At 38.3% G+C, this 27720-nt stretch overlaps 1 protein-coding gene across 1 annotated transcript in view; it reads right to left on the bottom strand.

Moving 5' to 3' along the window:
* Window positions 1–8757: 8757 nt before the first annotated feature.
* Window positions 8758–27720, bottom strand: part of pkd2l1.L (polycystic kidney disease 2-like 1 L homeolog) — a 30681-nt gene continuing 11718 nt past the window's right edge. Inside the window, exons 3-15 of the mRNA XM_018225341.2 lie at window positions 27086–27213; window positions 25789–26042; window positions 24513–24737; window positions 21636–21864; window positions 20675–20845; window positions 18602–18783; window positions 17097–17217; window positions 16223–16321; window positions 14770–14891; window positions 13869–13986; window positions 12926–13062; window positions 11789–11936; window positions 8758–10174 (exon numbers count right to left, since the gene is read on the bottom strand). Of these exons, the coding sequence (XP_018080830.1) occupies window positions 9998–10174; window positions 11789–11936; window positions 12926–13062; window positions 13869–13986; window positions 14770–14891; window positions 16223–16321; window positions 17097–17217; window positions 18602–18783; window positions 20675–20845; window positions 21636–21864; window positions 24513–24737; window positions 25789–26042; window positions 27086–27213 (2111 nt within the window). The 3' untranslated portion in view covers window positions 8758–9997. The remainder of the gene's footprint in view (window positions 10175–11788; window positions 11937–12925; window positions 13063–13868; window positions 13987–14769; window positions 14892–16222; window positions 16322–17096; window positions 17218–18601; window positions 18784–20674; window positions 20846–21635; window positions 21865–24512; window positions 24738–25788; window positions 26043–27085; window positions 27214–27720) is intronic.

Genomic DNA, 27720 nt, shown 5'->3' on the forward strand with positions numbered 1-27720 from the left:
GTGCAAAATGTTTCTAATATAGTTAGTTAGCCAAAAATTTTATCTATAAAGGCTGGATGTCTTAACAGAACAGAATATAACTTAACTTCCTGCTTTTCAGCTCTCTGAGTTAGTCAGCGACTTTAAGGGGGCCCACATAGGACATAACTGTTCAGTGAGTTTGATCCTCAACATTCAACTCAGATTCAAAAGCTAAGTGCCCCCTCAAATCACTGGTTGTTGATGACTGGTAACCAATCAGTGGAAACCAAGAGAGCTGAAAAGCAGGAAGTAATGTTCTGTGATATTTCACATCCAGTCACTCCAGTGTTTTTAGATTACATTTTTGGCTAACTAAATATATTAGAAACATTTTTTATTTTGCACGGCCTATCTATTTACCCAGTTTTTATTTTTACACTGAACAATTTATTTAAAGATAATTTTAAAATAAATTCCTTTACTGGTGTTCAGATTGTATCAGGGACAGAGAATAAATATTCAAGAGGGAAGCCAATTACAGGTACAGGATCTATTATGTGGAATGCTTGGGATCTGGTTTGGGTTTTCCGGATAAGGGATCTTTTTATAATTTGTATTTCCATACCTTATGTGTGCTTCAGTGGAAATAGGGTGTGTCCATGTTACACAATGTGGACTGGAACTCACCATTAAAGGGCTTGTTTAGCTTTTTATTTGGCAGCTCTCCAATTTGCAATTTCAGCAATCTGGTTTCTACAGTCCAAACTACCTAGGAAACATACATTGATTTGAATAAGAGACTGGAATATGAACAGGAGAGGGCCTGAATAGCTAGAAAAGTAAAAAAAAAAGTAGCAATAACAATAAATTTGTAACCTTACAGAGATTGGTTTTTTTAGATGGAGTCAGTGACTCCCATTTGAAAGCTCGAAAGAGTCAAAAGAAGAAGGCAAATAATTAAAAAAAAAAAACTACAAGAAAGAGAAAATAAAGGCCAATTGAAAAGTTGCATCTTGAACATACTTTTAGTATAACATATAGGTATCCATTATCCGGAAACCCGTTATCCAGAAAGCTCCAGAAAGGCTGTCCCCCATAGACTTCATTTTATTCAAATAATCCCCATTTTTAAAAATGATTTCCCTTTTCTCTGTAATAATAAAACAGTACCTTGTACTTTAGTCAACTAAGATATATTTAGTCCTTATTGGATGCAAAACCAGCCTATTGGGTTTATTTAATGTTTACATGATATTCTAGTAGACTTAAGGTATGAAGATCCAAATTACGGAAATATCCATTATCCGGAAAACACCAGGTTCCGAGCATTCTGGATAACCGGTCCCATCCCTGTAAGAAAAGTACTTAAACATGAACTACATCTTTAAGTCTAGCTCTGTCTGCTATCAAGATGAAATGAAGCATGGATGTCTTCATTGTTCAACTCAGAAAAAGGAAACCAGTAACATGCCAGTTTTTGAATTAGGGTCCTTATAAATAACGCAATAATGGTGGCCAGATATCGATTGGACATGTTTAAAAATCCTGTTGTAGGAACGACCACCTTGTTTTGTTGAATGTGGTCCTCGCTCTGACTACCTGTATTCCTGTCGTTGTCATTCGATCGGACTCATTTCACTCACCTCAAAGTGCTCATATTGGAAAAATCCACTCGTTTGGCAACCTCACCAAACGAATGGATCTTAAAGTATATTGCCAGTTTAAGTTAGCTTTCTCATATGTGGTGGCAGGGCTGCCATCAAGGGGGAACAAGTGTTCCAGCATGGAGGGGGGGGGGGACGGCAGTGGGGGAGGGTACTCTGCACATTGCTTCCTTGAATAAAGATTGACTTCCCCCATGAATATACAACTGCCCATTTTTTGGCAGCACTGTAGTTATAAGTGGTGCCAGGGGGAGCCACTTAGGCGTCCCAACTCCCGTGATATAGACACACAAGTTACTGCTCTTGTGCCCCTTAGTGCTCTTGCACTTCTGTAAGATTATCCTGGAGCACATCATCGTCAGGTGCCGTAGGAGACTCTCTTGGTTATCCATATCTGTGACTGTTTTTTTGCTGCCTGCCCTGACTCGAAACCTATTCTCTGGTTCCATCTAACCCTCCTCTGAACTTTTGTATCAAACTCTGCCACGTTCAGGTTTCCTGTTGGCCTGCAGCAGAAAGTTCTGGGCCCCCCAAATGGGCATTGGTCCTGGCAGGGGTCTCTTGCTCACAGGATTCCTGCTTCACAGATCCTGACAATCATTTCCTGTCCTCTCAATCATTTTGTAACAATACTATAAGAAGGAGAAAATGGCAAAATAAACAGGAATGGATTTTGCAGAATAGCATATTGGATATTAGCATGGAAGAGATGATGTAGATCAGTGCTGTCCAACTGGTGACCTGTGGGCCCACCCTTGTGTGGCCCCCCCACATGAAAGTCTGCCTGCTGTGGCTGCTTACCATGTGTAGGCTTTAAAAGGTATCAGTACTGACCTTAACTGGCCCCTGCATTGTATACCCCTCAAATTTAGACAGTGAACTCCTGCATTGTTCACACCTGTAACAACTCTATTGTTCACACACCTAAAGCCCTGTACTGTTCACACCTCAGACTGAAAGTGCCCACGTTATTTACACCTCAGACAAAGGGGCTCCAGCTTGCTGTCACTGTATGTAGCACAGTATGAACTGTTCATTTTAGAGTGGTCCTGATAGGTTTCCCTGTCTCCTACTGTATTCTGCCTGCCCTATGCTCCCTGTGAGTGCCATACTCTGCCTGCCCTATGTTCCCTGTATGTGCCATTTTCTGCCTGCCCTATGCTTCCTGTGTGCCATACTATGCCTGCCCTATACTCTGCCTGCCCTATGCTCCCTGTGTGTGCCATACTATGCCTGCCCTATGCTCCCTGTGTGTGCCATACTCTGCCTGCACTATGCTCTCTGTGTGTGCCATACTCTGCCTGCCCTATGCTTCTTGTGTGCCAAACTCTGCCTGCCCTATCCTCCCTGTGGGATGTGAGCCTGGTAGGGTTTGTTGTGGGGGGTTGTTAGTATTTGGAAATTGTTGATAGGGGCCCCTAAGGTGTTTGCGCATGTGCTGGGGGGGTGTTGTCTTATCCACAGGGGAGGATGAGGCATTTTGATTTAAGGGTATGTTTTAACATGACTTAAAGTTTTCACATACAGTATCCCTGCAGTGACCACCAACCATTTGGTTTCTTGGCGTGTTATGGTAACATGGGTGTGGTTTACTGTGGGTGTGGTTTAAGTAGGGGAAGTTGTCAACACTGACCAATATCGGCTCTCTGTAACACAGATGTTGGACAGCACTGACGTAGATATTGAGATGCTGCTCTATTTTTATAATGGCAGTCCATTAATAAATTGGTGATATTCACAAATTCACACTGGCCACGTTTCCCCTGGTGAGAAGATGTAAAAATATGCCAAATTTAGACTTTTTCCCCACAGAATTAATGCTGCTGGTAACCTTTATGCCAGCAACATAGATACAGTAGAACCCTGATTTTATATTTCCTAGGGGCCAACGTAAATTGCGGGAAAATGTAAAATCTGGGAAAAAAATGGAACTGTGAAAAAACATTGATTCTGGGAGCCCGTAAAATCTGGGGACGTTAAGTCAAAGTTCTACTGTACTTTGCTGGCAGTGAAAGTGTTAATGCTAATAATTAAAGCGAGCGTTAATCCAAAAATAATTTTGCCTGCTGAAAAGAAAAGACTTTAAAATCTAGAAAAAATTAAAGGCAGCAGAGATCTGTGCCTCCAAAGGTGGATATTATTTGCTAATGTAATTGTCCTTGAAACCAGTCTTCATCCGTCCCTTGCTCTTCTGTGCACTGCTGGTTATGACTATTGAGATAATATTGCAGACGCCTGTGAAGGAACATACAGGGCTCTGTAGGAAACAAAGTCTTGGCTGACTTCTGCTACAATATTTCAGTAGTCAGAACCAGCAGTGCAGATATTGCACTTAATTGCTATTCAGTTTACAAACAACTGCAAACCATTGCAATTATTTTTGAAATCAAGAGGAAAATTACAAACTGATCCCAATGAGTGACAATATGGACTAATCCCTGTCAAGATAAAATAACATCAAAGAGATTTTAAGTACAAGCTGGACATTTGGTGTAACTGAAAGTCTTGCAGTTATCTCCTATGTCCTTGATCTAAACATAATGATGAGTAAATATATTGATTTAAGCCATAATAATAGATCCATTACGCAATTGTTTTATTTTGTTTCCTTCCTGGTCTCAGAATTTAAACTGAATATATAGATCATTCTGGTATAAAAAAAAATTACAGGTAAGTGCTGGGTAATAATTCAGTGAATTTATCGCTCACTAAATCATTGACATGATGACTAAATGGTGATCATTATACCATGCTTATAAGGTGCCCATACACGGTCCAATAAATGTTGCCAAATTAGTCCCCCCCACCCAACCAAGTTGGTCGCTTATTGATCAGTATATGGAGCCCATCAATGAGTCTGCTGGACCGATTGGGCTGAAAATTGGCCATATATCAACTGGCATGTTTAAGAATCTCATTGGACAAGGCTGTATTGGCACATTGATGCAGTCCTTATTTGAAGGTTCTCTGTAACAGGGATGTATTTAAATATAGGCACCCGAGGTCCCATGCCTAGGGTGGCAGCTTTAAAGGAGAACTAAACCCCCACAGTGATAAGCCATAGTTAGCAAAATAAGTGTGCCTGCTTTATCACCTAATACTTGGTTTAGTATTGATGTTTTCTCTACTTTTTAAGCATTAGTTATTACAAAATAAATATTTTTAATATAATAAAGATAATGTTCCTGTCTTGAAAGGATCAGGGTCACTGCATTGAAAACATCCTTATGTTTACTGAATGAGTTAAATCCAAACCAACTGTTAACAGCTTCTCCAGTTTCTCCTTAATTTGGAAACTTTCAGACTGATAACCTTTTAGTTTTATATGTTCCTAAGTGTCTGAGTTTTATTCACTTATTTGGTTCCAGCCTGATTTCTGTCTAGCTCATGTACCATCTGTTTTGAGAAGACTCAAATAACTCTGATATTGGTCAGTTTGCAGTTGCCCCCTGATCTGTAGGGGGCTGTGTCTGATTTGCTTGACTAATGGATTATTGTATTATATTCTAAATAAAGAAATATATTTATTGCATTATTAACAGTCAGGACAACAAGCCACCCTATTCAGCATGGTGACTAATTGTTTATATTGTTTGCTCTTGCATACCCTTGCAAATCTAATTATATACCCAGTGATAAGAGGTTATATAAGTGCAGTTGTGGTCCGCACAATTTCCCCCCAAGTCAGTTACATGTAACACCGCTTTCTTTAAAGGTACTTGTTTCAAAATGTTCTCCTTGCTCTTCAATATAGTTGCGCTTGGCTGCTGCATTGAGGAAAAAACATGGTGATTGCTTTTTGCTCACTATACTTGCAGATGAACACATTTCCCTTTCTCTTGCAGCTGTGCTATCTGACTCCGTTTTATATGGTTTAGTAAAATTATGACAAGCAGCAAGCTGTAATATATATATTAAATCTGTTTCTGTTGCTTTCAAAAACATATAGAAAAAGCCCTTGGGGTGGAACTGTAATTCTAAGACAGATAAGAATAAATTTATTTCATTCTGCTGCAAGCGATTGCTAGAAAACTGGCTGGTGGAAGCAGTGGCGTAACTAGATGTTGCTGGGCCCCACAGCAAATTAATTTTAGGGCCCCCAACATATCCAGTGTTTGTCCTGTTTTACCAATATATGTTCAAATTGCTCATCAATGAGAGCCTCATGGGGCCCCCTGTACCTCCTGGGGCCCCCTGCAGACGCAGGGTCTGCTTCCTCTTTAGTTACGCCCCTGGGTGGAAGATCACAAGTTAAATGGATATGTTAAGGGGTAAAAATAGTTTATTTTTTTAATGTAAATAGTTGGCATTTTACAAGTTTGGCCAGCAGGTGGCAATAAGTCTATATGGGAGCTTATAAGACAGTGCCTTGCTGAGGTACTTCTTCTTTGGTCTATAACATCTAAAAAGCAGCAGCAGACTCTTGTGGGAGGTTGGTGCCGTAGAGCTAGCTAGCACATAGATGGGGCAAGTGAGTTTGCTCCAAGAGTGAAAGGTAGAAAGGGCTAGCGAGCATGGACAGCCTGTTATCCCAACAAGAAGTAATAGTTTGGGGAAGAGCCCTGAAGGGATTTATTTGGCATCCCCAGAACCATTGTTCAGGCTTTTGTTGCTACCCAGCCCTTTTTACATTTAAATGTGGCACACGGGTAAAAAAAGGTTGGGGATCTCCGGTCTAGTGGGTGAGAAGCAATTTCGGGTTTTTTAGTGTGACATGGGTCTACACGGGGATGAATAGGCTACTATGCATAAAAAGGTAAAAGAAAGGACACCAGGAGGTTCTTGCAGTAAAACAGAACAGACACAGTTTATTTGTTCGAGACAAATGATCTAGAGGGTTACTTCAAAAGCAAAGAGGCAACGATTTATAAGCAATAGAGGATCAGTAACTCCACCAGAGGCAACATAGTGGAACTGTACAACCCTCTAGGCAGAAATACCTCAATAGAGGTCCAGATCCCACACAGTGGAGTAATCAAGTAGAGCTATCTAAACCTGACACCCTATTCACTGCTGTCCCTTTACTGTAAGCAATCGTATAGCCTGGGAAGCTACTCCCTTCTACAGATCCTGGATGGAGCACAGGCTGCTCATGCTGTTTAACCTACCTATCTTACTCTCCTAGAGAGTATTATTAAAATTAGTAACCTGTCTCTAGCTGCCCTCATTCATGGAGTCCTGCTCCCCGACTCAACTCTCTAGACATACCGGTCCCTCTAGGGCAGAATTTATTATGAAAATAAGGAAGCCGAATACGGATAAGAGAAAAAATAATGTAGAAAGCAGGCCTATGGCCTAAGGTTTTTTGGTGGGCCCCTGTGATCCCAGTCCGACACTGGCTCCACTTTGCAACTTCACCCTGGATCAAAAATGGTGATTGTCAAAATCTAATTTGTAAACAATAAGTCAGAGGTATGTGACCTGTGAAAAGTAATATAGGTATATGATCTGTTATCCAGATGCTTAGGACCTGTTTTTTTCCAGAATTCTGGAATTTGGATCACCATACCTTAAGTCTGCTAAAAATAATTTAAACATTAAAAAAAACCAATAGGATTGTTTTTCCATCAATATGGATTTATGCAGCTTAGTTACCAACAAGTACAAGGTGCTGTTTGAATTTTACAGAGAAACATGAAATCACTTTTAAAAATTATAAGAATATGCTTAAAATGGAGTCTATGGGAGATGGCCATCCCATAATTCGGATCCTATACCTGTAGTGCCACATATAGCGTATATATACAGTATATATATATATATATATATATATATATATATATATATATATATATATATATAGATATATATATATAGATATATATACAGAAGAAGTCCAGCACTTCCAGAATTTTATGAAAATCAATAGATACAAGATCCAAAAAAGAGTATCTATTGATTTTTAAAATTCTACGAGTGCTGGACTTCTTCTGTGATATTGTTTAACTTTAACTTGGCACCCAGGTACTTACTGATTGGAGACTATGGTATATACAGTATATATACAGAGAAAGAGTAAGTAATAAGTAGTTGGGTGTTAAAGATACTCCTGAACCTAAAGTTTTGACCAGGAGTGATCAGTGCTTGAATTGGAGTGAAAAAAGTGGAGAGATGCTCTGTGTGGCGAGCGTAGCACAGCATGCTAATACAAGCCCCTCCCACAACCATAAGCCACATCCATTGTTATAATAAGCCTCACTCACCAATACTTTCTGGTTTAACCCACTTTAAAGCAAAGCCATTTTGCTATTTCCATTTTGCTATTTCCTTTACCTAAGTATATGACCTGTAGGAACCCCAAAATGAAAATTGTGCATGTGATTTCTTGGCTGTCAGTCCAGCTTTTGCAAACACAGCTCCTTGCCTGTGTATTGTGTCAAAACAACCCCATCATATTCCATATTACCAAATATTACTTCATATATATCATTATCTCACTATTCCATAATCTGCTGCTGTTTAATACCTTCATTTTCTCTTTGTTTCCCCTGTTTTCTTCTTCTCTCCTTTTCTCTATAACCCTCTCTGATGCCTTCACCTTCTTTATCTCTTTAACGCTTCTCTATTTCTCTCCTTTTATCCACTATACATTTAATTATATTTTATTTGCATGCAGAAGTGGAGAGGAGCAAAAGAAAGTTCCCGGATTCAAAACTCTTGCATCCCCTCTGAGGGGGTTCTTTTTGACAGAAATAAAGAAGTGAAGGGATGGCATCCCTGTGCATCCCTCCCCAATTACAGCACTGGTAGTGATAAAGTGTTAAAAAAAATTAAAAAAAATTAAATAGCTTGAATGTTGAAAAACCACCTCCTAGTGCTTTCCATAGAACCTCGCCAAGGTTTTAGTTGCCAAAATCAGATATTTTTTTTATTAATTGACAAATCTTGAAACTTCAAATAGAAAAAATATGAATGTAAAATTAGTTTTTTACTGTGACTATTTTCTTGTACGGTAGGGCAGTAGGGACTAGAGACTGCAGGTGAACGTTACCCCCTTTCTTATGAAAGTTATTTCCTTTTGTAGCAGGCAGCAGTCGAACTGACCAAACTTGAAGCTTATAAATCTTGCTGTCTCTAGGAACCTTTTGCATGAAATAACTACAATAACAACAATTTCCTTACTTGGTGAGTGTCTTGGAAAATGTCTTTCTGTGTTTTATTAGTAAAACCATGTAAGCAAATAGTGAAAACTGGCCCTGCTAGTTTCAAACTCCAATATGTATCCACAAATTTTGTTGTGCTCTTGGGATTTTGATCACGTCACCTTAAATACTGTATAACCACTTATTTGACTTACAGGCCTCACGTTCACTACACATATTTAGCAGCATGAAAATACATGAAGAGATGCCCGTGGGTATATAGTCTTAATAAGTGAACAGGTAAGTGTTCTATAGTTAGGTAAAAGGCCTCTCTACAATGTAGCTATGCAGCTGAGAGCAGCAAAATTTTAGGAAAAGAAAGAAGTTGGGTTTATTAATTGTTTAGATGTTTTAGCCACTTTAAAGTATTGTGATCGACATTACAGAAAGATCCATTATTTGGAAAACAGGTCCCAAAAATTCTTGATAAAAGGGTCCATACCTAGGTTTTAATACATCACCAAAACTGAACAAAATTGAATGTGGGGAATCTGTATTTTTTGTGTTTTTAAATATCATGCATCTTGGGCTACAGAAAATATACAGGAATATAGTTGTAGTTCTAGTGGCCAACTGGGTAGGAACTGATCGTGTGTGGTGGGGGCCCAGTGGCACAGGCTAATGAGTCTTCAGCCAAGAGGAGCAAAAAGAATTGTGTATTAAAATAAGCGTTTGGACAAACCACACCCGAGTATGTATGATTTTTATCCCGCTTGCCTTATTCCAACATTACTGGAATATTCATATCCTGCTATAGTTTCAACAATATCTAGGTTTGTAAATGAGCATCAACTGCCTAATCTCACAGTAATTGGCTGGACCATCCCCCATAAACTGTTTGAGCCCCTACAGTTTGGGACCCTGAGCTTTAACACATTGATTGATGATAAATAGTACTCGGCTCCTAACAGTATTTGCTAAAACTTTGAGAAGCTTAAATGCGACAATGGCAGTAAAAAGTACACACAATCCTCTCATAACTAAGAGAAGCAGGTCCCATGGATATGAAGGAAGGTAAGAAATGTGTTTCAAACCAAAAGGCTGTTTGCAGGAAACCTACTGCAGGAAAACTACTACAATTACCATTCATAGGCAATTCAATAACTACAAAGTGAAACTGCAACAATAATAACAACGATTCACTTCTCCTAACTGCAGTCCTTTGAGCTATTCATTATTTAGCAGAATGGTGACAGGTACACGACACATGGTTAAACACTTTCCCTGACTTTATGGAAGATTCAAGGAATTCTGGGAGCCGGTCATGTTGGCATAGAGGCTGCTGTTTCTGACTGTGGGATCTATCACATTCCTGGGTTTAAATTCTGACTCCCAACCTTCTTTTTCTTCCTTTACAAGCTGCCCTAGATTGCGATGCAGAATTTCTTCTTGGCTAAACTGTTTCTCCTTTGAACAAAACAGAATGGAGATGAATGTTATGATGTTTGCATTTCAAATGGTTTACTGTTCTGTTTAAAACATTTAAGTACAGTAACAGACTGAACGCAATAACCTTCACAGCATGACATGATTACAAAATATTTATTTGTCTAAAGGTAGAAAACATCAATAATCTTTATAGCATCCCCATACTCTGGCATGTTTCTGTTTATGAAGGCATCATAGATTCAAAGCTGAGGGGTTAACAATCTAATTATTGGTTAAATGTTTTCATGTTTATATGTCAAAATGTGTGCATTTGTGAGCACAATTCAATTTCACAGAGAGGAGCACATAGCTTAGGGGGAACATTCTATGAGAACCAACAGTATTCATCTACATGCGGTCACCTTTTTCTCTTAATTGACATTGAATGTTTTAGTTATGTGTGATGTACTTGTAAACAAAATGCACTTTCTTACTATATGGCCAAAAGAATGTAACATTAGTTATTGAAGCCAAACCATCATTGCCAGCACATGTACCACTGTATCATACAATTACATTCTTGACAATACTGCGCTTTCTACTTTATGCAAACAGTTTGGGAAAGGTCCAGAGCCGTAACTAGAGGAGGGCGGGCCCTGGCACGGGACGTGCAGCCGGGCCCCGCCCCCCTCTGTACGGCCAGAAACAGCCACATTAGAACAGTGGTGCAAACTGCCGGGGGGCCCTGAGGGGGTGCGGGCCCTGGCCCAATCGCACCCCCTGCTCCCCCAGTAGTTACGCCACTGGAAAGGTCTTCTTGTTTCAGAAGGATAATAACCTCATGCACAATGTTTCATATACAACTAGTTTGCAAAAGATGGCAGTAGAAAAGTCAGGGTCAGGCTGGTCCATTAGTGTAACATATAAAATCCTGGTTGGCCCTGGTCCTGCTTGGTCCCTCTGGGATAGTCCTACTTCTGCCCTCCCACCTGCTACCTGCCACCAATCCTGTAGCTCTGAAAGAGAGGGTGCCTTGTCTACCGAGGGTGGTAGCTGGGTAGCAGTCAATGGTGGGGAGTTGATGTGACTTGCAGTGTAGGGGAATCTACGGAGGTTGGCCCAAAGAACACTGGCAGGATTTGACTGGCATGGACAGAGCCCTGACCTTAACCCAACTGAACACTTGTGGGATTAATTGGAAAACCGTAAATGAATCTGGTGGCAGGCACTCAAATAAAGGCAAGCTTCCAACAAATTGTAAAAAATCAAGTAGAAAAGATTTATTGTGTTTCGTGTTACAAACACTTAATCATAGGCTCATTAATTGGAAAGCCAATGCAAGCTAAGCCTAGTTGGCCAACATCGGTGCTCAGCCTCTAATGTAGTAATGGAAGCAAATTCCACTAACAATGTACCATTATCTAGTAGAAAGCCTTCCTAGAAGAGTAGTGGATAAAGATTGTTTTATCAGCAAATGGAGACCCAGCCTCTTATTAATTCTATTGATTTTGCAATGAGATGTTGGGCAGACAGATTTCCACATTGTTTTAGCCATATAGTGTAAGTAAAATCATATAACATTATTATATCAAGTTGAGAACTCGTTCTGTTGCAATTCAGTGTATCAAACGGAAACATAATTCAGATATTTACTTTCACTATGTTGTTCTGTTTGCTGTCCGCAATGTTCGTCTGCTTCATTCGGTTTGTTTCCATCGACTCTAATTTCATCTCTACGGACTCAATTTTTCTCATGATTCCACTGATGGAGAATTCAAGTTGTTGTAACCGCTTTAAAAATCTAGGACACAGTCATACATAAGAAAATATGTTATATGGTTTTATTTTTGCACTTGACACCACCATGATAATTGCACAAAATGTTTGCTGAGGACTGGAATATCTAAGCATTTAATAAAAGAACAAACAGAAAGTCTTGGTATCCATTGAAATATAATGTGTGTGTGTGCATTCTACATATGTTAAATAGTGTATTTGCAGGCACCATTATAACTTTTCTAGGAGGAGGCTCAATGGTTGTGTGATATGGGGCGACACTACTGATAAATACATGTAAATGGAACCCTAGTTGTTATGGTCTTTGCACAGCATCCACATGTGCCTGTAAAGATTAAGGGGGTTATTTACTAAAACTCCAATTTTTCATGGAAAAAAACTAAAAAATTTTCAAGATTTATTATACGCCAAGGCTGAAAAAAACCCAAATCTGAAATCCACCATCTCAAACCTGTCGAGCTCATGTATAAGTCAATGGCAGATGTCCCTAGCCCAATGTGAAGATATTGTGGTTTGCACTGGGTTTAGCCTGACAATCCATAAAATTTTAGTTTTTTCAGAACAAAATTAAGCGATTCAGAAAAAAAAGTCTTAAGAAATAGTACGATTTGTTTGATTTTATCGAGTTTTTTCCCGATTCAATTAATTTGAGTTATTTTAATGATACATGAGGCAAAATCGAGGATTGGAGTTTGGTCGGGCTTTTTTTTTTTTAATTAAAATAATGAGATAATTAGTAAATAACCCCTATATGGAAGGTTCACTAGTTACATGATTGGTAACCCTATTGATATATGTGATAGGTGATTATGGCATCAGGGATGTCTCCATGACAGTTTTGTATAGGCTGCTTCTCTTACAAAGATTGTAGACAAATTGGAATATATACAAATGGAGCCTTTTCAATGATATTGGTGTTACTGGCCCGTTATAAGGTGCATTATAGTTCTGCTATCTGTGCTTTAACATCTGCTTCCATTCATGGTCACTTACATTTCAAACTCATCTTGTGATACCCAGCTCCCTTTAGAAGAAATGTCATTCTTTATATCATCTAAATTGACTTCTTCCTCCTGTCTCTTGTTCCTGTAGGATCTTCCCAGGGTCTCAATTTCAGCATTTAGAGCCACCTACAGAGGTACACATAACTGTATGTGAGGAACAGCAGATGTAGCAAAGGACTTTTTGTAAGCCTACATGCAATTTTTTCTTTAAGGGCAGAGACACGCTGCAATTCGGGGAAATTAGTGGCCCGACGACAAATCTCCTCTTCTTCGGGGCGACTAATCTCCCTGAACTGCCTCCCGTCGGCTAGAATGTAAATCGCCGGCAGGATGGCACTCGGAGCTAGGGACGGGATGCCCATAGACTTGTATGGCGGCGTGCGTCAAAAAAAAAAAGACGCGCTTCGGCGAATTTTTGGCAAAACAATACGGGTCAAATTCGCCCGTCCCTACTCGGAGCTCTTCGTTTTCCGAAGTCACTCGAAGTTGCTCACAAGGAAATTGCATGAGTATAGGTGGCCATACATGGAGAGATCCGCTCGTTTGGCGACAACAGGCGGTTGGATCGCGGGACCGCATCAACGAAGAGATTCAGCCGCGATCCGACGGGATTTTTTGTCCCATCCGATCGAGATCTGGCCGACTTTCGGCCAGATCTCGATCGGTGAAGCCCGTCGGGGGGCCCCCATACACTTGCCAATAAGCTGCCGACACGGTCTGTCGGCAGTTGTAATCGGCCCGTGTATGGCCACCTTATGTGTTTGAGCCCCTCATGAGAACTGGGTGTGGCACAATTTAACAATGTGGACAACTTTGTGGGAAAATTTTTTGTAATTTTGTAATGAAACATTTGACATTTGACATTTTGTAATGAAATATATTACAAACATTTTTGTATACTGGAATGTAGTCTTTACACTATGTGCTCTCACCCTTCTTTCCTCCAAGATTTGTTTCATTCTCTTCTGTTCCTCCTCATCAAGAATCCTATTACCATCCTGGTCAAAGTTGGCAAATGCTGCAGAAATGTCATTGTCATCGTGGCCCATCCTGTAGAACAAAATACCTTTTATATCCTTCTTTGCAATAATGATTTAAAGGGGTTGCTCACCTTTAAATTAACTTTTAGTATGATGTAGAGTGTGATATTCTTAGACAATTTGCAATTGGTTTTCATTTTTTTTTTATTTGTGGTTTTTGAGTTATTTAGCTTTTTATTCAGCAGCTCTCCAGTTTCCAATTTCAGCAATCTGGTTGCTAGGGTCCTAATTACCCTAGCAGCCATGCATTGATTTGAATAAGAGACTGGAAATGAATAGAAGAAGGCCGGAATAGAAAGATGAGTAATAAAAAGTAGCAATAACAATTGTGTAGCATTACAGAACATTTGTTTTTAGATGGAGTTAATTAAACATATAGGCCCAATAAACCCAATAGGCTGGTTTTTCTTCCAATAAGGATTAATTATATCTTAGATTGGATCAACTACAAGCTACTGTTAACTACAAGCTATTATTCTTTCTGAATAACGGGTTTCCTGATAAGGGATCCCATGCCTGTACTTTAAAAACAAAACAAAAATAATGAAGTCCAATTGAAAACTTGCTTAGAACTGGCCATTCCATAACATACTAAAAGTTAACTTTAAGGTGAACCACCCCTTTAAAGTAGTTTTGGACCCCCTAATCAGAGGGCCCCTGGGAGGAAGAATGTACTGTATATTAATGCAATAAATAAAATAACAAATCAAGGAACCAGTGTGACTCTTATGCTCTTACTGTAACCCATACAACCTGTAGCATTTAGACAGACTACCTTCCTTATTAAACTTACTCTCGTAAACTGTTCTTAAACTCTTCAAATTTCAGATCCTTTGTGCTATTTTGCAGAGCTTTTTGCACATCAGAAATCCTTTCTTTTTTCAGTTTAAGCTTCAGTAAGGTCTTCTTGTAGCCCTAGAAAATAGAAATGCAAGCAAACTAGACATAAGGACTTGAATTAAATGCATGTTTTATAAAAAAAAAAAAAAACGCAGGTAACTCTGTATTCATAGAACGACTGCAGGTCTTTGTGCTCTGAAACTAAGCTCTTATTTTGCTCTTTGCTCCCTTCCTGGTCACCAAGGGTGAAAAAGAGCAAACATTATTTTTACCCTTTAATAAATATTCCCCTAAAATCCTAAATAAGTGTTATTGTATTGTAAGTATTATCAGGGCATTACCTCAGTAAATCTGTTGCAACATAAGACACAAACGATACTGCTATAGAAAACCAAATACAGACAGTGCTTTTATAGACACCAGTTAGCTGTGCTGCAAGCTCTTATACAATTAAGCAGCACAGTCTACTATCATGCAGAATAAGAATACAGTCATCCAGCACATGGGTCACTCTGAATGAAAACAACTACAGACAGTTTAAATGTTTGACTAAATAACAGATAGAGGTTATGATCACCGCTATTTGTCATGGTGATGAAGATGGGGTCATCCTGCATGGTAATGCACATTTTTGGGGGATAGTTTCCATACAAAGTGACCCTGGTGCTTTCTATTCAGATAATGGTGACCAAAGCCAGGGTCAGACTGGACCAGCGGGAAAAAAACTGGTGGGCCCCAGCCCTCAGTAGGAGGGCCCTTGTTGTTGCACCCCCGGTGGTCTCCCAATGCTCCAGTCCTACCCTGACCAAAGCCCTTTCTGTGCCACTTACATAGGATTCGGTGGGGTGCCCACTTAGTGATCATTTTTAGCCCAGAGTGAAAGCTGACACATATATTATTCACTATTGGCTACAAGATTTAGGGGAAAGCGCCAAATTATGGGAAAGCCATCTCCCACAGACTCCATTTTATTCAAATAATTCCAATATTTAAAAATCCTTTTTCTCTGTAATAACAAAACAGTACCTTGTTAATCCCAACTAAAATATAATTAATCCATATTGTCGGCAAAACAATCTTATTGGGTTTGATTATTTCTGGATAACAAGTCCCATACCTGTATCCATATTGTCATAGGACGGACATCTGAATAAAAATCATAAATCTAGTTGTAACTGACTTCGATAGTAAAGATGTTTTTTTACACATTTGAAATAGGATGCCTAGAAGTGCATTCAAGTGTGTTTAGCTTGCATTGCCTAACGAATAATGTAGCTCAGTGCTATTTATTCTTTATTCACTTTTAAACTATTACATTTCATTAAATTAATGCACAACTGACAAAAGTGAATTCATTCCTTATACACCATTTAGTTGGGCAATTAACAGATCTTGTTAATAGGTACCTGCTTCAGAATGTCAGAAAATTGGAGCTCATTCTTCTGGCCTGAAAGCTCCTCTTTTACTTCAGAATATGTATCATTGATGATAGCCAAAAACATATTCTAAAAGACAAAAAAAAATTAAGTTCTGTAACTCTTAACAATGTTGTGTCCAAATAGAAGAGATAAATAGAAAGACGTTGCATCTGTAGTAATGACTAAGTTGTGATGATGTGACTTTCTCCATGAATAGCCTTTAATTGCATAATTATAATTATCATGGTAGCTGCACCATATAAACCTCACAATCAGCTGTGAATGTAGCATGTGTTAAAGATGGAAGTTTTATTCTAGGCTCATCATAGGAGAACCCCTCACCCCCAACTAGCAAGGGAGTGAGACTACCAGCAAGGACCTTCATCACCATTCATAATGTTAGGGCTGGTGTAAAATGTCTCTATGGAATCCTAAGATCATTTTTTTATTCCCCCACCCTATAACTAATTGATTAGGGGTGAGTTTGCATCCTCTCAAATGACAAATTACAAATGTGCTGCCCTTTTTTTTTCTCCAAAGCCCATGGAACAAAAGTAAAATTAATAAAACCCCCTACCTAGCTTTGTATTTTTTTTTTATAATGGAGGCAGATTGACCTTGAATTATATGAACTGTCTAAAAAAAGAAAATGATTAACATCATACGATGACATATGCTCCAACGATGTAAAAACATAAATAAGGTCCCAGCAAGGTGGAAAACTCCACTAATAGAAAGTATCATGTAGGATGGAGGTTTAAACCCCATTATGCCATATCACAACACGGCGCTAAAGCAACTGGGGTTGTATTTTACTTCTGAAGATGAGAAAAATATCCACATTTAACATGGGACTACTTACCAATAACACAAAGAATACAAAGAAAACATATGTGACAAAGTAAATAGGTCCTAGTATTCTGTTGGCGTGGTCAATGGCATCATAATCAAAATCTCCAAGGATTATCCGGAACTGAGTAAATCTAAAAAAAATATACATGGTCACATGCCAGCAAGTGTCAAATTCTTATAGAAATACTGGACTATTATGTTGTAAAAATCTAAGTGTGTTTTACTGACCTATGTTTCACAAGAGTTCCTAGGTACTTGATGAGCGAATTTTTTAGCCAGCCAGGGATTCGCCAAAAATGTCGCTGAACAAAAATGACTCTGAGACAAAAAAGTCGCTATAAAAAAAGGGCCATTGACTAATGCATTTGGACAAAAAAAGTCTCCATAAGAAAAAACTCCCATTGACTTTAATGCAGTTGGACAAAAAAAGTTGCCATAAGAAAAAACGCCAATTAACTTTAAAGCAGTTGGAGAAAAAAGCTGCCATAAGAAAAATTCCCATTGACTATAATGTATTTGGACAAAAAAGTCGCAGAGACAAAACTCCCATTGAATTTAATACACGAAAAATGGTCATGCGTGTAAAAAATTGTCTTGTGTGAAAAAAAAATTTAACGTCCATTGACTTCAATGCATCTCGCTAATTTTTCAACATTCGAGTTTTAGTGGTTTTAGAGTTTTTTTAAAATTACAATTGAAATCTAAAATCATGAATGGCTTGTAGTTTTTAAAAAAGAAGAGTTTAAACAAAAAAAAAAACGATGAGCCAAAAATATGAAAACAAAGTCGACTTAACTCCCAACCACAAATTTAACTCATGTATCAAGAAATCAGCTCGAAAAAGTCGCTGCGGAAAAAGTCTTGACAAAATCGTGCGACAATTGAAATTGTACAAAGTTTTGAAGCACGAATCACTCTATTTTTTCGAGTTGTCACCGAAAACCATACAAAACCAGCACAGATCATCTTTGGGGACATCTACCATTGACTTCTACATGAGCTCAACAGGTTTTCCCTGAAGTATTTTCGGATTTTTAGCAGCTTTGGGGTAATAAGTCTTTAAAAATTCAAGTAGAGTTTTCCCCTTTAAAAACTCGACCAGAAAATATTGAGTTTTACTGAATAGGCCCCTAATTATTGAAAAAAAATCCAAAAACCTATAAAAGTCCAAATGGCTAAAAAAAAAGGATCAAATAGGATCTGCGCAACTCCTACTGAATTATATAAGACCTTGACAAGCTTTTACTTGCTGAAGTTTTGTAATAGAGTTTTTTGTTGTGTTTACACTTTATAAATCTCAAATTTTTAAATTTTTCGAGAATTTTTAAAAAGCATGAATTATTAGAGGAAAATTTTGATCAATGAAAAAAACAGACATTCCAATAATAGTAAATAGGCCTCATAGTCTCAAGAACAAATGTTTTTCTTCTACAAATAGAAGAAATCTGCTTTATAAGTGGCGCTTTGCACTGTTCTACTGAAAATGTTCTACAAGCATCAGTGCTACATACTTACATGCATTTGACGAAAGTGCTAAAGTTTTCCACTTGTGTTCCAAACAGAAGATAGCCAAGCTGGGCATAGGCAAAAAATACAATGAAGAACATTATAGCAAAGCCCAAAATGTCCTTTGCACAGCGGGCGAGAGTCGAGGAAAGTTGCGTCATTGTCTTATTAAAGCTAATATACTTGAAGATCTGGAAGAAGAGGAATGATGAGAACATGAATGGGCTCACATTACACATACAGTATCACATACAGATTTTTGAAGTTAAATGTGAACTGTTTTTATGTTGGTAAATAAATCTGACTGTTGGTCTAGTTAAAGGGGTTGTTCACCTTTCAGTTAACTTTTAGGGGCCGATTCACTATGGGTCGAATATCGAGGGTTAATTAACCCTCGATATTCGACTAGGAATTAAAATCCTTCGACATCGAAGTCGAAGGATTTAGCGCAGATAGAACGATTCGAAGGATTTTAATCCAACGATCGAAGGAATATCCTTCGATCAAAAAAAGTTAGCCAAGGCTAACATTGACTTCAGTAGCTTTTAGATGGCGAACTAGGGGGTCGAAGTTTTTTTTAAAGAGACAGTACTTCGACTATCGAATGGTCGAATAGTCTAACGATTTTTACTTCGAATAGTTCGATTCGTAGTCGAAGGTCGAAGTAGCCCATTCGATGGTCGAAGTAGCCCAAAAAAAACTTCGAAATTCGAAGTTTTTTACCTTCGAATCCTTCACTCGAAGTTAGTGAATCGGCCCCTTAGTATAATATAGAGACAATTAACAATTGGTTTTTATTTTTAATTATTGTGGTTTTTGAGTTATTTAGCTTTTTATTCTGCAGATCTCCAGATGTCATTTCAGCAATCTGGTTGCTAGGGTCCAAGCTGCAAAAGAGCTGGAAAGAGTCAGTACAAAAAAGTAAATAATGAAGACCAATTTATAAGGTGCTTAGAATTAGCCATTATATAACACACTGAAAGTTAACTTTAAAGTGAACCATCCACCCATGACATGACATGGAATATGTATGCTGTTAGATTGGCATGCTAGTTTATCTCTATTAAAGGTGTTGTTCATCTTTGAGTTAACATTTAGGGGGTTATTTATCAAAGTCCGAATTTATCTCAATATTTTCTGCTATAGACTCCGATTAAATCCGCTCTGTTTTGTTACGATTACTTATTATTACATTTTACCGATTTTCACGATTTTTCCATCAGATTTTCATAATTGTTTTTGGAATTTTCACCTGAAAACTTCGAGGTATTGCACGAAACCCAGCACACATCAAAAAATCATTAGGACTTCTCCCAATGACTTATATGCAACCTCAAAATATTAGTAAATCGGGAGGAGTCCAATCTGCCAGTCCATATAGGGCTCAATAGCTCCAGGATTTTGCCCCAGCTCCCAAGGGTCTATGGAATAATAACTCAAAAGAAGGTATCCTGGAAGCTATTATAAAAAAAGTAAAAAATCTATTAAATACACATGCCGGATTTTCAGATTCTGACTTTTCCATCCTCTGGGTTTAATAAATTCCGAGAAATTCGTGATTTTTTTAAAAGTCAGATTTTATATCCCAGTCTCTGATTTGAATAAGAGACTGGGATATGAATAGGAGAGGGCCTAGATAGAAAGATGAGTAATAAAAGTAGCAATAACAATATATTTGTAATCTTGCAGAACATTTCTTATTTAGATGGGGTCAGTGACCCCATTTGAAAGATGGGAAAAGTCAGAAGAGGAAGAAGGCAAATAATTTAAAAAAATGAAGACCAACTGAAAAGTTGCTTAGAATTGGCCTTTCTATAACATAACAGAAAGATGAACCACCCTTTTAACCAGCGGTTAGTTTTAATGCTTCTAGCTCAAACTAGATAATGGGTCATGACCAGGGGTGTAACTATAAGGAGAGCAGACCCTGCAGCTGTGGTGGAAGATGCAGAGGATGGGGGCCCAGTAAGAACAGTAACCCAATATGTCAGCAATGGTGCTTGTTTGCTTCATAACCAGTTATATAATATAGTAATGATGTGTCAGGAATGGCAGTGCAGACCTATTACATGGGACACTTACTTTAATCCAAGCAAAGAAGAGGTTCACAGCATTCATGTTATTGTACTGAGTCTGCCAAAAGGCCAGGAATTCGAAATCTGCATATATGGTTGGATTTTTCAACAGAGTTCCCATCAGTCTATTAACCTCCATGGTTCGAAAGATGTGAAATCCAATGGCTACAAGGGAAAGCTAAAGAATTGCATTTGTTATTTGTAACAGAGTTGAATTGTACGAGTAAAATGACAGCCATTCCCAATGGTACAATGCATTGTGTATTTAATTAGCTTTTATAGACCCTCTACTTCTGGGGGTTATTTATTCCAGCTCACTGACTGAGATGCTTTTGGTTGTTTAGATGTGTTACTCCATCCCATGCAATAATATAATGGTAGAATAAGGCTGGGCGGTGTCAGCCATTGCACTATGAAACATAAGATTAGCTTACCACTGATACTCTAAACTGTATCTCAAATATTACCCTACACTTGTTGCACAATGATGTCATTAGTTCCGCATGAGAATCGTAGTCCTCTGACCTCACAATAAAATCTTATCTGGTTTAGCTCGGTCAGTATTTGGTAACCAGACTGGACAAAGAGCTGCTTGTTTTGACCTTTGAAAAGAAGCAGATGAAATATCGTTTTCGGGATCTGAATTACTGGAAGGCCGACCTAATTTTAATCAAATAACTGATTTTTAAAAAGTATTTCCTTTTTCACTGTAACAATAAAACAGTACCTTGTACTTGATCCCAACTATAATGAATCCATATTGAAGTCAACAATCCAATTGGGTTTAATTAATTTTTAATGAATAATTCAGTAGACTTAAGGTATGAAGATAAAGATTACCGAAAGATCCCTTATCTGGAAATCCCCAGGTCCCGGGCATTTTGACTAACCAGTCCCATACGTGTATAGTCCCGTTTTGCTTACACTTTAAAAAAATCGATGCTGTAGTGATCAAAACATATACTTACCAATATGACGATAACATCTAGGATATTCCAAATACTTGTAAAATATCCGAATTTATGAATTCTGAGTTCCAGAATTTCCTCCACGACATAGTAAGAGATGAACAAACAGAAGACGATCTCACAGGCAATAATGAAGTAATCCCATCTGGAGATGTATCGAATGAGCTTCACCGTCCGAATCTGCCAAGATGGAATTGCGCCCCCTGTCGCAGGGAATTCCACCACAAGCCTAGAAAACAGCCAACGCTGCTTAAAGGGGCTGTTTACCTTTGAGTTAACTTTCATTACGATGTAAAGAATGATATTCTGAGACTATTTGCAACTGGGTTTAATTTTTTATTGTTTTTGGTTTTTGAGTTATTTAGCTTTTTATTCAGCAACTCTCCAGTTTGCAATTTCAGCAATCTGGTTGCTAGGGTCCAAATTACCCTAAAAACCATGCATTGATTTGAATAAGAGACTGGAATATAAATAGGAGATGGTCTAAATAGAAAGACGAGTAATAAAAAGTAGCAATAACAATAACATCGTACCCTTACAGAGCATTTGTTTTTAGATGGGGTCAATGCCCCCCATTATGAAAGCTGGAAAGAGTTAGAATAAAAAGACAAATAATTCAAAAATTCTAAAAAAATAAATAATGAAGACCAATTGAAAAAGTTTTTCGGATTTGTGATTCTATAACATACAAAGGGGGTTATTTATCAAAGACCGAATTTGTCCCAATATTTTCTGAAAAAAACTCCAACCAAATCCGCACTGGTTTTTTCATCTTATTTATTTATGCACTTTCTCGAAAATTTTGTTTGCGGGAAAAAACGTGAAAAATACGAATTTTACTAAATTTCCTCCCAAAAACTCAGAATTTCACAAATTTTTCGGAATCTTCGGATCATTGTGCGAAACGCAGCACAGATCAAAAAATCTTTTTGACTTCTCCAATTGACTTATATGCAACCTCGGCAGGTCTGAGATGGAGGATTTCGAATTCGGACTTTTTCCATCCTCGGGGTATAAAAAATTCCGAAAAATTTGTGATTTTTTTTTCAACAAAAAATTCTAATTTTATACTAAAAAAACATGAATTTTTTCAGGTTTTTGGCATTTGGAATTTAGTAAATAACCCCCTTAAAGTTAACTTAAAGGTTAACCACCCCTTTAACGCTCTCAGAAACAAAGGCAGATACCAGACAATCTTTTCTCAGAAATCCATCATTATTGTTTCGCTCTAACATAAGGTAAGCTATTTACTTATTATTATTCTTTTGCTGCGCAGTGCTGTGGAATATGCTGGCACTCTAACAATACATATTAACTATAATGTTAATAATAATCCTGTAACAACAACAAAAAATACTATACTAATGCTTGTGTAAAATATGCATTTTGACACAATATCCTTTATCCTCTCTTTGACTGCAGATTACCTTTCTGTCTTGAAAATGTTGCTCTTTGAGATCCCTCAATTAAACCCCACTTTACCGTCACACCTGTGAGTGATTTAAAAAAGGTGGATACCCTACACTACAAAAAAATGGATATACAATGTGGGTAGTACTCAGTAGTACACAGTAGGTGGTGCTCTAATCAAACAAAATCTATAATGATCTGCACATACATTTTGACATTTGGCTCTTACATGTGCGTCATTTCAATTGGGCAAGTAAGGAGCTCCAGGGGATGCAAGAGCCCTATATTTCTCATCTGCATAAGGCAGACATTAAGTACAGTTATGGGATCCGTTATCTGGAAACCCGTTATTCAGAAAGCTCAGAATTACGGGAAGGCCATCTCCCATAGACTTCATTTTATCCAAATAATCCAAATTCTTAAAAATGATTTCCTTTTTCTCGATTGTAATAAACCAGTACCGTGTACTTTATCCCAACTAAAATATAATTAATCCCTATTGGAAGCAAAACCAGCCTATTGGGTTTATTTAAGGTTTAAATTATTTTAAAGTAGACAAGGTATGGAGATCCATATTACAGAAAGATCAGTTATCTGGAAAAACCCAGGTCCCGAGCATTCTCATTCTCATACATGTTTAGAGCTTATATAAGGTTGTATAAATGAGTGCTGTGCTCTTCACTTTGCTGGACTTTCTATCTTGCCCAAGGCACAGAGGATATTTTATATTGCAAAAAGGCTACACACAAGTTATGTCCAAAAGTGTTCTAGAATGTGAGTATAACCCTTTGTAATTCAGCCCTCTAATCTCCTGGGGGACCCAAAACCCAGGTATACCTTAAATGACAGAAATATATACAGTATCTAGTAGAATTAAGTAAAAGGCAAATGGACATTTGTGGAGGAATGTAATAAAAGTCGCAAAGAGCAAAACAATTTACACAAATAAGAATAAAAATTCGCATTTCGCAATGTGATATTCTATTATTGCATTGCACATTTTTACTGCGCATTGCCCACTTTTAAGAAGTGCTTGAAGATGTAATCTTTTGGAGCAAACATATTACCTTTTACAGTAAGAAGTTTGCACTGGCGCAAACTTTAAAATTTGCAAACGTTCTTCTACTGTCAGAAGAGCTTTTAAACAGTTTCCGAGTTTGCAAACGCTATATTAAATTTGCGCAAAGGAAAAGTTGTTCGCTCAAAGGCATAACTTTTCGCATTGCAAATATTTTTTCCTTTACCGCCTTTTATTACATTCCCCCATTAGTATCCTATCTGTCTATGTATCATTTATCTTTCTATATATATGTCTATAACTGCAATCCAGTAAATTAGGGTACCTCTCCAATGATCAATCAATCAATCTGTCTGTCTATCTATCATCTATCTATCATTTGTCTATCTGTCATCTATCTATCTGTCATCTATCTATCTGTCATCTATCTATCCATCATCTTTACTCACCTGAGAACACAAAAAAGATTGATGTTGGCATTATACACAGAGAAGTCAATAAACACTGCACGGGTGCCTCTGTCCAACCAGAGGTTATTTTTCAGTATTTGCAGTTGTCTAATACTTTCTGGTTTGGTCAACTCGAGATCGATGTAATATCCTCCACCGCTGTATGTTGTCATTTTACCCCAGTAGGATGATCCCCCAAGCTCTTCCTCTGTGTAATACGTCCATCTAATAGAAAACAGAGATCATTCTGGGGCAAACTAGTATTCAGCAATGTGTTTGTTTTGTTTGAAAGATTAGTTTCCTCTGTGGGGCAGATTTATGAAAGCTCAAACTGGAGGAACCAGAAGGATTCATGGCACTTTGATAGTTTTTTGGATTTAGCATAATTTTCCTAACTGAATTTTTTTAACTAGTTGACACATTTAAGAAGATTAATGTGTAACTGGTTTGAACAGTCGAGCATATTGTATTTCCCATGGGGTATTAATGTTCAGCACAGCTAAGCAGCATGTCTGAGCAATAATATTCATCTAAATTATTAATTCCCAGTGCAAATTGGTATAGATAAAGCTATCCATATTTTTAGGAGTATTACATATCGGTACTGATTGTTAAAAAATATACGATACTGTTTAACAAACAATTTAGCTGAAAGTAATGTATTTTATGCTTAGGTTTACCATATTGTCCTAAAGGTATAAGAGTCCTCTGACAAGCTCCTCTTGGAAGATTTTGGGGTTAGGATTGGTCATTCATGTAACCCTTATCAGCCAAATAGACCAGCTAAGTGGTAATAGGTTAAACATAGAACCATGGGACAATTATTATGTCTCTAAGTGACTCTAGTTGCTTACTGGGGACATCTGCAAACACAGTACTGCCCATACCAGGAAAATAGATGACCAGGATGCACAACGTATGGATTTATAAGGACTAAAATATATATACTGTACTGTACCTGTAGCTCAATCCTTAGTGTGGGTTTAATCGCCTATTCAACTCTATGCCATTCATATTGTTTTACTTTTTTATTTTAGTATGTGTAACTCATAGCAGAGTTAGGACAAATCAAACTTTATGAAAAGGTAGAAGTCTCTGAGCTCATGGCCATTTGCTACCTCTTCATGGCTCACATCAATATAACAGTCATAGGGAGAAGGCAATGATGAGAAGAAGGAGAGACATTTAGGAGGATCCCTCTCTGTAAAATGCTTCAAAACATTTTTTTTGTTGCTGCAGGATTTATTGCTTATTTTATTGGACATTGTATACTTACGCTGTCCCATTTATAAGGCCAAATTGGCATGTGTCCTCTTTTTCTTTAGAATACACATCAAAACAGCCAATAATTTCATCTTTAAAGTCTTTGTACACAACGCAGGAGTTGTTTTTTACTTTAAGCTGCCGCATGCGGGGGACTCCAAGCAAAAGGTTCTCGTAGTAGATTAAGGAATTCGTATTTCCAGTTAAAGAGGCATTATTGTACCATTTAGTCCAGTAAAGACCATCTAGCAGTGGACCCTGTAAATACTGAAAAACACAATAACATCTTAAGCCAGACACAGATTTTACCAGACATAGTATTTATTACACCACTTTCTTTGGAGTTTGAGAGTATAAAGTACATAGCTCTAAAATGGGCATTCATACATGCTCCTTTGCAATTTATGGAAAGCATCAATGCAACCCTTCAACCTGCTCTAAAACTATGCACAAGCCCATCAGGGAATAGGCCCAGGTGAAATTCCAACACATGGTAGTTACAACAGTGTGTGTGCATGGGAACCCTGAAATCAAGCCACAGGGCAGGCCACAAAAAGACCACGACCAGGGTAGCACAGCAACCCTTCCCCCCCACCCCACGTAGACCCCCATCCCTCCTCCCCCCAGCCAAGCTGCCCCCCCCTGGGAAATGTCCCTAACTTTACTTACCCGTCAATGCAGAGTCACAGCATCGGAGTTCACCGCAGCCATCTTCCGGGTCTTCGTGTCTTCTTCCGGCGATTCGGCAATTTCCGTCCCTTTCGGTGCATGCGCAGTTGTCACAAATCGGTAAATTGCTCCAACTGCGCATGCCCCGCTTTGCCAGTCTCCATCTCAGCTTACCAAAGATCCGGAAGATGGCTACGGTGAACTCTGATGCTGTGACTCTCTGCTCCGAGGGGTAAGTAAAAAGTTAGGGGCATTTCCCCGGGGGGCAGCTAGGCTGGGGGGGTAGAAGGGAGGGGGGTAGTGTTTTTTTTAAAGGGTTTGTTTCTCCTTTAAATCCATATGCCTAACAACAATTTCCAAATGCTAACAAACCCTACCAGGTTCGCATCCCACAAGCATAGGACAGGCAGAATATGACACATACACACACACACAGGGAGCAAAGGGCAGGCAGTGTATGGCACACACAGGGAGCATAGGACAGGCAGAGTAAAGCACGCACACAGAGCATAGGGCAGACCGTTGCCTGTTGGACATCACTGATGTAGACAATGATTTTCTGAGACAATTTGCAGTTGTTTTTCATTTTTCATTATATGTGGATATTGAGTTATACAGTATACTTTAATGCTTTAACTTACCGACCAAAAATCATCCATGTTGCTTATAGCTTTGAATGTAACTCCACTGTCTGATGGGGTGTCAATGAAGAGCTTGGACATCACATTTGTGTAATAGTAAGTATTGGTGCTTGTCATGCCATAGGTCACTGAAACATAAAAACAAATGCCTTTTATAGAGAGGAATGGACTGGGCTATATATGTGGTCCTCTCCCGAAGGGTCTGCAAAGGGCCCATATGTGATAACAATTTTGTCCCAGGGACATCTATAGGGGTCATTTCCAACCTCTAAGGAGTTTTGCAAAGTGCAAAAAATGGGCGTAATGTGTTTCAGCCTCATGTCCCACCCTGAGCTGACTAAAGGGATGACATTGCCACTCACCATCCACACTTTGATTTTCAATGCCAGAGCAGGGCTTGGGGGGAGGGCCACATATCTAATTCAGAGAATGTAAATGCCCTCTCTGCATTAGTAGAGCCAAAATTCCTTTTAAGAAAATTCAATTATGGCTCTTATTACCAGAAGCAGCTTTTTGACACCCTAGTAACGTTTGGGGAGGCAAGTGTCTCAGCTTTCCTCGTGGCTGGAGCACTCCTAGCAATGCATCTGTTTTTTGCACTTTGCACATTCATATCTTATCAAATTGATACTACA

This window comes from Xenopus laevis, chromosome 7L, assembly GCF_017654675.1.
Source record: "Xenopus laevis strain J_2021 chromosome 7L, Xenopus_laevis_v10.1, whole genome shotgun sequence".
NCBI classification, from domain to species: Eukaryota; Metazoa; Chordata; class Amphibia; order Anura; family Pipidae; genus Xenopus; species Xenopus laevis.